The sequence below is a fragment of the Nilaparvata lugens genome, chromosome X (assembly GCF_014356525.2).
Source record: "Nilaparvata lugens isolate BPH chromosome X, ASM1435652v1, whole genome shotgun sequence".
Lineage (NCBI taxonomy): Eukaryota > Metazoa > Arthropoda > Insecta > Hemiptera > Delphacidae > Nilaparvata > Nilaparvata lugens.
Window position 1 is genome coordinate 64,245,097 of NC_052518.1, and position 13,347 is coordinate 64,258,443.

The window sequence follows — 13,347 nt, forward strand, 5'->3', positions numbered from 1 at the left end:
AAAAATACTATTGTTACTTTGACTTGTCCACTCAACAGCTGATCGATCATGAATTATTCTGTAGACTGATTTTTACAGTAATATTGGACCATGAAGGAGATCCCTTTTTCTTTTGTATCATTTCAAAAATGCAAAATTTCAAAAAAACCTTATTAAATACGTCGACGCGCAATTCAGAAAGAAATATAACTGTCAAATTTCATGAAAATCTATTGCCGCGTTTCGCTGTAATTGCGGAACAAACATACATGGAAACATAAAGAGAAATGCAAAACCGTCGACTTGAATCTTAGACCTCACTTTGCTCTGCGTCAATAAAAAAAGGAAGAATATCAGTTACAATAAAAATCACACCACGACTATTGGACGATGTACTGACAATAGAAATGAAGAGCATGGATTTAGAAGATAGAAGATCGGAGAGTGATTGAGAAATTCAATCAAAAAATAGAAGAATTAAGTTAACATTGGAATAGTCTTCCTAAACATGCATTTCTTTCTCAGTAGCTCCTGTTCAAATTATTGAACACAATATTAATCACATAAACCTATTCGTGGGTTGAGTTCAATTATATATTATTGAGACACCAAACAAAAAACTATGATTAACACTCAATGGCTCAATCGTAGCTCTATGTAGCCTATTCATAGTTAGTTCATAATCGGCGTCTAATGAATCAAGTTTTAGTAGACTTGAGCTGGATTCGCACAGTGACAGTGAACACTGTAAATAGATGCTATATGTCAGTGAATAGTACTATGGGTTCATATAAAATGAGCGCTACTGTCCAGAGATTGTTAGTTTGGTGTAAGGACAAACATACATCACTGGCAATAATTAGGAGATACCGGGTTCTATTCCCGGGCTGGCAAATAATTTATGGATAGAAACTCTCATCGAATTTCCATCTTGCTGTTAACCCCGTTGTCAATATTTGCAGTAGCAGAAGTCTTCGGGGTGATTTACATCATTTAATTTGGATTTTCGTTTAATAATAATTAGAATTATAGAAATTGTATTATTCCTTTTATAATTATATTCTATTATGATTATAGAATTATAAGCTCTAATGGTATTATTCATACTCATTCGGTCGGGCTTGGTAGAAATAGTCCAATTATAAGAACTTATGGGAATTATATTTACACTGTTCACAGCCACTGTTTGTGCGAATCCAGCTTAATAATTCATTAGCTGATTACGTTTCAGAGGTTTTACTTTTCGACAGAATTATGAGGCGATTTACCTTTTTCTTGTTCGGCTGTAGATTTTTTGGGTTTTGACTGTTGCTCAATGTGATGTGATTTCTGTCCATGAGAATGTTTTATAATGTTTAGTTTTTATTAGTTTCATATTTTATTTGATCAATCTTCTAACTGCCCACTTCGAACTTCGGCGATTATTTTTGCTTACTTTGTTAATTGCTCTACGGAAAAATACGGTACTACAATTTATCTAGAATTTGACGACGAAATAAAATTACACTCAACTTTGGGCTATTTATGTAAATATAAGAAGGCGATATCATAATGTAATGCTATTGTTGAGAATAATTGGAATTCTCTTGACGAAAGAAATATTTTTCACTCATCAATCATCGAGCTAAATATACAGGAGTCATTTAGCACAAATATAGAGTGTAAAAATTCACTCAGTAATATGCTGAGTAAGGTGAACAGGAATATCATTCACTTAAACATTTTTTCAATTACTGTATTTTATTACGGTAGGCTACTGAAGTTTCATTCACCGATATTATAATTACAACATTAGTCTAGATTATCTGACTCAAGCCGTCCGCCGTTAGGATAGAAAGGTTCTGAGCTGCATTTGAAATATTTTTATGTGCATGTATAGTAACTGAATGTTCTATTAGAACATTCTGCTCCTATACTGAAGTTACTGCTATACATACTGAAGTTATAAAATATATTTCATCACTCTGGTCTATCTTGTATCGTTCATAATGAATTGTTTAGCATGGGAATCTATTTGCATCTACAACATTGGGTGGGTTATCTTAAGTAGATAACTGTATACTATAATTGTAACTATAACTTAAGATAGCTTGAGTTACTTAGGTTATCCAATAACCTTCCAAAATCGGGATTTTGTAATTTTAAGGAAATTTATTCTTCGTAATATTAATAGAGCTATTATCAAGTGTTTGGTCATGTAAAACAACATCGCCTTTTTTTACTACGTTAATCGAAAGTCGGAGTTAGTAAAATATTTTATACATTTAGCGAGGTCTTGAACTCGCTTATTAAAACCATTCCAAATACAAGCCCCTCACTTTCTTTATCAGCTTATTTCAAGTTCAAACCTTACAGTAACCAAACTAAGAATTGTCGAGTCAAAAAACACTATTCAGTTCTTATGAAATTCAGTGGTTGCCATAATAGTGGAGGCTTCTATTGAATATATTCCAATACTTCAATAAGATGTAGTTTCACCTTCGTAACATTTTCCATAACACAAATGTTAATCCAAACTAAGAATTGTCGAGTCAAAAAAGACTATTCAGTTCTTATAAAATTCAGTGGTTGCCATAATAGTGAAGGCTTCTATTGAATATATTCCAATACTTCAATAAGATGTAGTTTCACCTTCGTAACATTTTCCATAACACAAATGTTAATCCAAACTAAGAATTGTCGAGTCAAAAAAGACTATTCAGTTCTTATAAAATTCAGTGGTTGCCATAATAGTGGAGGCTTCTATTGAATATATTCCAATACTTCAATAAGATGTAGTTTCACCTTCGTAACATTTTCCATAACACAAATGTTAATCCAAACTAAGAATTGTCGAGTCAAAAAAGACTATTCAGTTCTTATAAAATTCAGTGGTTGCCATAATAGTGAAGGCTTCTATTGAATATATTCCAATACTTCAATAAGATGTAGTTTCACCTTCGTAACATTTTCCATAACACAAATGTTAATCCAAACTAAGAATTGTCGAGTCAAAAAAGACTATTCAGTTCTTATAAAATTCAGTGGTTGCCATAATAGTGGAGGCTTCTATTGAATATATTCCAATACTTCAATAAGATGTAGTTTCACCTTCGTAACATTTTCCATAACACAAATGTTAATCCAAACTAAGAATTGTCGAGTCAAAAAACACTATTCAGTTCTTATGAAATTCAGTGGTTGCCATAATAGTGGAGGCTTCTATTGAATATATTCCAATACTTCAATAAGATGTAGTTTCACCTTCGTAACATTTTCCATAACACAAATGTTAATCCAAACTAAGAATTGTCGAGTCAAAAAAGACTATTCAGTTCTTATAAAATTCAGTGGTTGCCATAATAGTGAAGGCTTCTATTGAATATATTCCAATACTTCAATAAGATGTAGTTTCACCTTCGTAACATTTTCCATAACACAAATGTTAATGGCCTGTGAACACTTTCAAACGTAAAAATGTCCTTATCAGCTCAAATGCAAAAGAAATATGACCTCTATAAGATATTGTTCTTACAATATTGCTCATATTTGTTTTTTAATACAGATATACCACTTGCCCTAATAAATTGCATAACTATGTACAAATAGCACAGAACCTATAATTAAATTGTGTTTGTTTAAAGTGACTATAGCTGAGGTAACATCAGCTAATGGTTGTTTGTTTTATAAAGTTTGGCTAGAGAATCTCAATATAGAAAATCACAGAATAGATTTTCTACAGGTGTGAGAAACCTTTATAAGACAAATAACGATGTTATCAACTCATCAATGATATTAAGCGAAGTCGGTTCAAGTGAACCCGTCAAACAGAAATGGAAGGCGCTTGTCTCTCAACTTATCCGAGCGATAAGATATCAGCATGACAACGGAGCAAACCGCTTTCGAGAGTGTTCCGAACTCCCTAAAAATATCCTAGAACATTGTTCCTGGGTTAAAAATATATCTAAATATCAAACAAATATAAAAATTTCAAACAATCCGAAAGTCCTTGATTACTCATACAGATGCCATATTGTTTCATTCACTTACTATTTTTCTCTACAAAATGGCTGAACATACAAAAGCACATATATTTGTGTTTTTGTCTCTGTTGAATGAATAGATACATGAAATTTTTTTTCAAATTCTTGAAACAAAATGGCGACTGTTTAAAATGCTATTTATTGAATAACAAAAAACCTGTCGATTTTAGAAAGAGAAGATTACAATAATAACATTGCTTGGTAAACTCAATTATAAATAGCTATATAAAACTAAATTATAATCTCATTTTTCAAGATTGAACGAATATTAAGTGAGATGAGGCAGCCTTAGTGATAGGTGACCACTGGAGGTTTGTTCCAGTGCACGCCAAGGCTTGCTGCTTAAGTCTGCCTCAATAATGCAACAATCTCCATCTGCTTTGCATGTTATTCGTAAGCGATTCTAGATTTTTTCAAACAATAATAAAATGTTACATAACACTTTTGGTATTGGCATTCCGAAATCAGCTACGTTACCACTAAAGCAGCCATATCTCACTTAATATTGATTCAATCTTAAAAATGAGGTGTCAATCAATTTGTAATTCAATCTACTGAGAATGTTATACTTGATTTTTTTAAATCAACGGGCACGTTTATTTAAAGGCTAGAAATTCTGTCGAGGTGGGACCTTCACGCAAGGGACTCTCCTCAATTAAAAAGGCATGCAAATTTATTTTTTTATATGTATATAGAAATTTTGTACCATGCAAGGCATAGGTAATGTACCATTCTAAGGATTCAAATATTCAAATGCAAAAATTCAAGGTGATTCAGCCATTCCACTAATTCTGTTGTATCACAAATAAAATCTTCAGGTTGAACTATATGAACTTATTTTTGATAAGGTGTAGAGTTACTTATCTTAGTCGACTAAAATATGCACAAAGACTCTAATAAAGTTGACATGATAAGAAGAAATTGAATTCTATCAAGCAGTTTAACTTGAAAAGATTTAATTCTCAAATTCACTTACTAAGTAGGAGAATCATTAGGTAATTTAATATTTTTCACATTGTCAAAAATACACGAATTATCATCAAATTTGATAATTATAAGCAAAAACTCTCGGTTGAAGTGAGATTAGAACCCACAACCTCTTGATTGAGAGGCAAGTATGTATTTCTCAACAACGGGGCGAAGATTGATCTTGTTGTTTGATCTTGTGATTGATGTTTCAACCATGAATTATTGAAAAATCTGGAAAGATTCGAGTTTCGAGACGCATCAATATTTGGGCTATATTCATATTACGGTGTTTCTAATCATTCCTGTTATCTTAATTCGATCTACATCTACAAATGTTCATGAGTAGGCTAAACACATGAACACACAAATAACAAACAAATTTCTTATTATATAGCTCAATATAGTCTGTACATAGATAGGCTAGGTACCTACAATACCAATCCAATAGAGAAATGTAGTTGTGTGACTTTATTAGACCTACTATAATAAGTACTACGGTATGGTTCCTGATAACTTCCATGATGGGAACACTGAAAACTATCCTCCATTGCAAGCATGAAAAAAACTTATACCATACAAACTATCCTTACTCTAATCTTAATAAACCACTTTGATTCTCAAAGAAGGCCATTTTCAAAGGTATCAATCTAAAACATCCGGAAATTTGCTCTGCTACAATGGTTAAAAGTTTTCTTTTCTAGAAAAGTGATTCCCACACTTATGCTAGTCTTGTGACACAAAACTAATAGTCGTTGTAAACGTTATTCTGGTCCAAATACTGGTATAAACTTCACGTTGTCTGTGTTCAATGAATTTGATGGCAATAAAATTCATTTATTTATTTAATGAGATGCCGTTTGTAACAAGTAAGCAGTAAGTTCGGGCTTTATTTGTATTTTGGAAAATAATTGTGTTAAACCGGCCCAAAGTGAAGAAATAGAAACGAATAGTCACGTAACACTCAGTTTTTTCAAGAGAACTGTTGAGGATGCCTAGATATAATATACTATAATGTCTCATATCATGAGACGGTGGAAATTTGAACAAACCGAACGGCGTGGGGTTCACGTTAGTACGAATGAGAACTGCATTTTCGGGCATGTTTCAAATTTCTCATGAATGGAAGCAGATCGTCAATCAACTCAGATATTTCTGGAGACTCAACATTAATTTGATAATTATCTATTTGGGCTAACACTGTTTACTTCCGATTTTAATTGGCTTTCTATAGAACTCTAGAGTACGGCTGTAGATTGATAAGGCACGCAAAACATTGCGATTATTTACACTTCCGCCATTTAAGCAGCTTCGACATCCTTTTTTATATAAATATCTGTCGGAAGAGATTGATTTTTGTCTTTCCTCCAAGAGCCATGATGTTGAAAGGTTTGACACTTGGCCTCCTTCTGGGTTTCGCTGTTGTTTCAGCGCGGCCGTCAAAGGTAAATACCATCCACACTTCTATTAGCAAATTTTTAATACCTACTAATGCATGAACTCAGAAATCCACACAAAACTGGAGCAACTGAAAGCAATACAGCGAAATTCAAAATATATTGTAGAAAGTGGTATAAAATTTCCTCCACATGTTTCAACCTAATCATAATGTAGCCTATCGTTGATAATATTTATTAAAAACTAGCAGGTAACCCGTGCTCCGCAAGGGTCTATTTTAAAACTTGACAAACTGTAAACTTGACGTAATAAAATCTTGAAGAATTGAAAATAGGCCCATAAACATCCTCGGTTAATTAAGAATTGCAAAATTTCAAGTTATCATTCCAGTAGTTCAGACGTGATGATGCGTCAAACATAATTTTCCTATCCCGTACGTGTATAAGCCAGTTCTTTCCCTTATTATAGTATAGATAATTGCCTTTCCTACATTCGGTCATTGTGACCTTCGTTCTGCCCTCAAGCCGGAAAATAATGTTGCAAAAAAACATGGTAACTAAGCGTAAAGCAGCACATAGAATTCTTGTATAAAGTATATCCGCATTGACTCAAATCTCTTATTCTTCTGAATTTTCAATTCATTGATAGATTAGCATCAGTTGGCGGTTTGGCAGTTCCTCTGGGAAACATCTAGAATTTGAATTTTCTTCTCGTTTGCAGAATTATTTTTGATTCTAAACAAATTCTTTTGTCTCAGTGTTCTCAACAATTAATACAATTGAAGCAATCTCACAATTCTCTTTTTTAAAGTAATTTCCAAAAGTATCATCATCTGTCTCATTTCTGAACTCATTTTGAGCTATTCTTTGTGCTCTCGTTTCAAGTTGAATTCTAATTCACTCTCCACACTTTCTTTACTCACATTAAAGCTCACACTCCGCTTCTTCTCGTTCAATTCTTCCTTTACGTTCTCTTTCAAGTACTTCTCCTTCTGCATATTTTCCTTTTCTTTCCCTGTCTCTCTTGCCTATTTTTCTTCTAGTCCATTTCTTTATCCTTCGAATATTCCCTTTAGCTAATCTCTAAATTCTTGCAAATCCATTGTCATTATCTTCATCAACAGATTCTCTTAATTACTATTCTACCATACTCACTTAATATTTCATATTTCCCATTTCATTATCCTTTATCCTTTCTCTTTTGATCCCGGAAGAATCTCTCTCCCTTTAATTCCGGTCGATATTGTTTCCATACCCGAGAAATCTTTTTAGAGGGTTTTTACTTCCTTTATCCTTTTCTTTTTCTATTTTTATCCCGGACGAATAGTTTTCCTTATTCTTTTTATCCCGATCGGGCCCCAAAATTGTAGGACTTCTGTTACTAGAATTATTATCTTACGAATTGAACTTCAGTTTCAATCCACTTCACTTTTTGTGTAGTTGAGAAGTTGATATTGTGGTAATTATTCATATTAAATAGAAATACTATGAAATTGTCAAAAACTATTGTTGTCAATAAATGTGTGGTTTTTGACAATTGCTTAGTATTTTATTTGATATCATTTTATTCACAAATATTTCTCACTAGTATTTCACTATGTACTCTTGTTTTGCATCAAAACTCCCATGTTGTATTTGTAATTTTATCCAATATAAGAGCTGTATTTACATTTTACTTGCTACTATTATTACAGTGTATTTTACTTTGTCAGTAGTTTATTTTTGTATTCGAATTGCTCATTTGATTTATTATCATTTTCATCTAGATTCTCAAGTACAATACATTATTAAATTCAATTATTATTATCAATTTTGTTTTATTGACTCGCGCTTTGCCCCCTGAACCCCGGTGGGATAGGTAGCAGCCTCTGCACTTCACACATAGCAGGGGGCAAATTTTTTAATTATTTCTGATGCAAAGTTTAGGTATTCATTTTTATCATTCATCTTCCATGAATGCTGATAACTAATTGTTGGAAGTTTGAACGTTGTTGTTTCAAGTTCGAACAGTTTGAAAGTTTTCAAAAAAGTCACCTGATCGGGAATCGAACTCTGACTTTTTGCGTGATTGGCTAGTATTCTTCCTACGATCAGAAACGATAATTGTGAAATTTGATGATTTTGAAGACTTCTCCGAAACAGCTGCTCTGCAGATAGAATTATCTCAACCAAATAGTGTTCTTTCGAATAAAAGGCCTTTTCTGCCTGCCTACCTACCTCATGCATGAAGAGGAGGTTACAACGTTCATTCTTCAAGGTTGAAGTGGACCCCCTGCTACTCTCCCAGGAAAAAGACTCATGCCAGTTGATACAGCTTATAAATTATTATCCAGGGTATCAAATTTTAAAAAATTCGGTTGAGCCATTTTTGAGAAAATCGTGACAGAAATTCAACAAAAACCAGAATTTCTATCTCAAGAATGTTGTGGAGCTCCTGCAATTTTTTCCAGGAATGAAACTCATTTCAGTAGATAGGTTTTATTAATAGCTATCCAGGGTATGAATTTGAAGAAAATTTTTGAAGTCGTTTTTGAGAAAGCCGTGAAAAACACGTTTATTACCAATTCTCCGCCATTTATTCGTATTTAATGTTGGAGCAAGGAAAAATTGATGAATAATTCTCCACCATAACCATCATACTCAAGAGACGAACCAATAACAGCCAATAAATTCTGGAAGTAAAAATATGGTTTATAGAAATTCTCCGCCATTTATTCGTATTTAATGTTAGAGCAAGGAAAAATTGATGAATAATTCTCCACCATAACCATCATACTCAAGTGACGAACCAATAACAGCCAATAAATTCTGGAAGTGAAAATATGGATTATGGAAAAAGATCGAATTATTCAATTCAATGATGGAAATAACGTTGCTACTTCAGTACTGAATAATCAGAGGGAATAATTATTTGGCTGAAATTATCATCAATTAAAATTCATTTGTTTATTTCTCAATCTTAAAATGGCTGTGCGAGATATTTTCATGAATGTTACCATGCAAACATCTGTGCCATTATTGGGTTCCAACTGGACAGTAAATGAGTCTTCGTCCTGTAGATGGTAAACTATCTGAGCTCTAAACTACGCCGACAACCGCTGAACCATATGGTATAGCATTTATTCACTCTGCTTGCTAGCTTATAATAATCTCATCTCATTCAACAAAGATGGCAACCCTACCTAGAGAATTGACAATACTGAATACATTGATACTAGATGATTTTTAATCACAGTACATGTAAAATTTCTTTCAAGTGGTACAGTTACAGTTTTAAAGCGCAACCTTCTATGAGTACCTATTCTTTTTTCACCAAAAACGACAATAATGTATGAACTAAATTACAATAAATAGTTATAATTTCCCTGAGGGAGAAAAATCATTTTTTACTTGTGATGTACAAAATATTTTTCCTCCATCTACATTTATAGAAACTGCAAATCAAATAATTTTTTAAACTCACTTTATTGGTAACAATGTTTTTTTTTACAACATAACCTACCTAAAATATAAAACTGAAAATCAAGAACCGATCGTCTTGCTGGCACAGCCAAAAGCGCTATCTATCGGCAAAAGTAGTATCAATGATCAGCTTCAAACAATGGATCGTTCGAAATATCAGATTTGAAACACAGATGAAAAATATTCAAAAATACGTATTCATTTCTATTGTCTACCAATATTAAGTATGTAATATCATACAAGCATATATTTCATAAGTTGATCAAATTTCTATTTGAGGTATTGAATTCAGTTGGCTCAATGACAGACAACTCTCGCTTCCTCACCTGAGCCTCAACCTTCCAACCTATTTCCAATGTATTTTTTGAATAGAAATGTTTCCCATGTTATTTAAATGGAGTTACTCTTCCTCCCTAGGGAGTTTTTCTGTTTCTTCGAAGCAAGGGCGAAAAGTGAGACTTTAGTATTATGTTTTAGGGAGTAAAGTAAGTACTTTAGACAGTAGGTGAAGGAAAAATAATCATTTTTAGTTCCGCTAAGCTTTTTTGTTATCACTCATACTTTTATCTATTGTTTTCATGCTTTAATTCAAACCATTGAAATAAATTGATGTCTGATACAGTTTTTATAATATCTAAAATCTCCATTCCAGGATACTGAGCATGATGTAGTTGCCAATCATAGAAATACAAGAAGTGTGAATCCTGATGGCCTGAAGATTTCAAAATGTGTTTGTGATGAGAGTTTGGAAAAATTCAAGCAGCTGGTAGACCTTTTGGATGAAATCAAATGTTCTCCTGGATCTTTGCCAGGAAATCCAAACCACCCACACCACCCACACCCAACAGGACCTGGATATCCAGGACAATACCATCCAGGCTACCCAGGAAACTCCAATCATCCTCCTGCACCAGGAATCCCTCATTCAGGAAATCAATGTCCATACCAACCTCCATCAGGAGGTCAAGGCCAGACTCCAGGTCCATACCAGCCAATCCATCAACAACCTTATCAACCAGTAGGAGACTACACAAACCCAAAACAGCCAGGAAGTAATATTCCAGGTCAGGGTCCACCTCAGCAGTCAATCCCTCAGCAACCTTATCAACCAGTAGGTGACTACACAAGCCCCCAACAGCCAGGAAATTCCATTCCAGGTCAGGGTCCACCCCAGCAGTCAATCCCTCAGCAACCTGATCAAACTTATCAACCAGTAGGAGACTACACAAACCCACAACAGCCAGGAAGTAACATTCCAGGTCAGGGTCCACCCCAGCAGTCAATCCCTCAGCAACCTTATCAACCAGGAAGTGGCCCTTCAGGTCAAGCTCCACACCAAACAATCCCTCAGCAACCTAATCAATCATACAATCCAGTAAGTAACATTCCAGGTGCAGTTCCTCCAACCAATCAACCCCAGGTTTCAGGTCCAACACCTCCAGGATCAGAAGTCACACAAGATGATGACAAGCCAGTAAACTCCCCAACAAACACAAACATCAATGATCAAAGCATACATGGTTACAATTATAATCAAGCTTCTAATGTTAACCAGATCACCATTGTGGAGATGGGAGATACTAAAAATGGAAACGAGTCAAATCAACTACAACCTGGAGCAGGACAGTCAGCTCCACCATCCTACATTGAGGGAGATGACAGTGATGATGACTCTATTACAGATAACAATCCAGACACAATTATTGGATTTCCAGATGAAGACAGCCCATCTGCTCCACCAAATGAGATAGAATCGGATACTAGTGCAACACAAATTGTTTATGGAGGAATTGCTAACCAAAATGTGGATTCCACACAAGTTAATAATAATGAACAAGGCCCAGTTGTTACAATTATGGACGTTGATGCCATATTTGATTCTCCTCCTACCAACTCTACACCACAATATTTAACATCAACTCCAAGTTCCCCCTCAACACCAACCAACCAGGGATCTCCTCAAACACCAACTCAGGGATCTCCTCAACAACCAACTCAGGGATCTCCTCAACAACCAACTCAGGGATATCCTCAACAACCAACTCAAGGATCTCCTCAACAACCAACTCAGGGATCTCCTCAACAACCAACTCAGGGATATCCTCAACAACCGACTCAGGGATCTCCTCAACAACCAACTCAGGGATCTCCTCAACAACCAACTCAGGGATCTCCTCAACAACCAACTCAGGGATATCCTCAACAACCAACTCAAGGATCTCCTCAACAACCAACTCAGGGATCTCCTCAACAACCAACTCAGGGATATCCTCAACAACCGACTCAGGGATCTCCTCAACAACCAACTCAGGGATCTCCTCAACAACCAACTCAGGGATCTCCTCAACAACCAAGTCAGGGATATCCTCAACAACCAACTCAGGGATATCCTCAACAACCGACTCAGGGATATCCTCAACAACCGACTCAGGGATCTCCTCAACAACCAACTCAGGGATATCCTCAACAACCAACTCAGGGATCCCCTCAATCACCAACCCAGCCAGGCAACTCCCAGACAAGTTATATTTCTTCTTATTATTTACTACCTCAGCAGCCATCCACCAACAACATTATCACTCAGACAGATAATAAATCACAAGCTACTAATATACAATTCAATCCCACAATATTAACTACCAGCTCACAACAAGTTCCAGTGCAGACCATCAGGGAACAGGGAGATGTCTATTCACCGACCACAACTTACCCACAAGATCTCACAGGATATGATGTACTTTACAAAGACTCTCCTACATTTCCTATTCCAGGTATTCATGATGAACCTTCAGGCACTCCAACCCCATATAAGCCTCATCCTGGTGGCCAGGAGACTGACATTATTATTGAAGGCATTAGAAAACAATATTACCCATGCATTGAGGAAATTGAATTTTCTGGATGTGGTGATGTCATGAATTACTTCGACATGAAGCAAATTTCTGGAACCCCCAACACTCATGGAGGATTCAATTCTTACCAAAGCTGTACAAAGAATATCTATAGTCAAGATGTCCAGGACTTGCAAAATGAGCTCCATGCTCAACATATTACTTTGGACAATATAGTAGCTACATTGAAGAAATGCAATTGTTTTTGTCTTCAATAGCCACTCTTTAGTGGGTAACTTCATAAATCTAATAAATGCACTTATTGCAAAGTAATAGCATCTGACAATACCTACTTGCCAGGCTAAGAATTTGTATAGTGCATTACTATCAAAAGGATAATTATGTTCATTGCATATTTTTTACAATTATTACATAAATAAAATTTTCAACAGTTCATATTTTGATTGATTTATTGTGATTCATCATTAGTTAATGTGATTTATCATTGAACTACAGTATGTTGATGGAAATAAAACTTCATCATATGAATTGGTCTGAGCCATTCAAACTTTTAACAATTCCCGTCAATTATAGTCAATTGTAGATCTTTATATTATTATGGTAGTATGTGCTCATGCGTAGCAACAGACTTGCATGAAACAGGAATAATCACTTCCTGAGATATGTGTT

The 13,347-nt window shown here is 34.7% G+C and overlaps 1 protein-coding gene across 1 annotated transcript; it reads left to right on the top strand.

Moving 5' to 3' along the window:
- The first annotated feature begins 6,282 nt into the window (after positions 1–6,282).
- On the top strand, positions 6,283–13,113 carry LOC111055973 (glutenin, high molecular weight subunit PW212). The gene is made up of 2 exons (XM_039441341.1): positions 6,283–6,412; positions 10,479–13,113. Exons 1-2 carry the CDS (start codon positions 6,344–6,346, stop codon positions 12,933–12,935), a joined length of 2,526 nt encoding a protein of 841 aa, XP_039297275.1. The 5' UTR covers positions 6,283–6,343; the 3' UTR covers positions 12,936–13,113.
- The last annotated feature ends 234 nt before the right edge of the window (positions 13,114–13,347 follow it).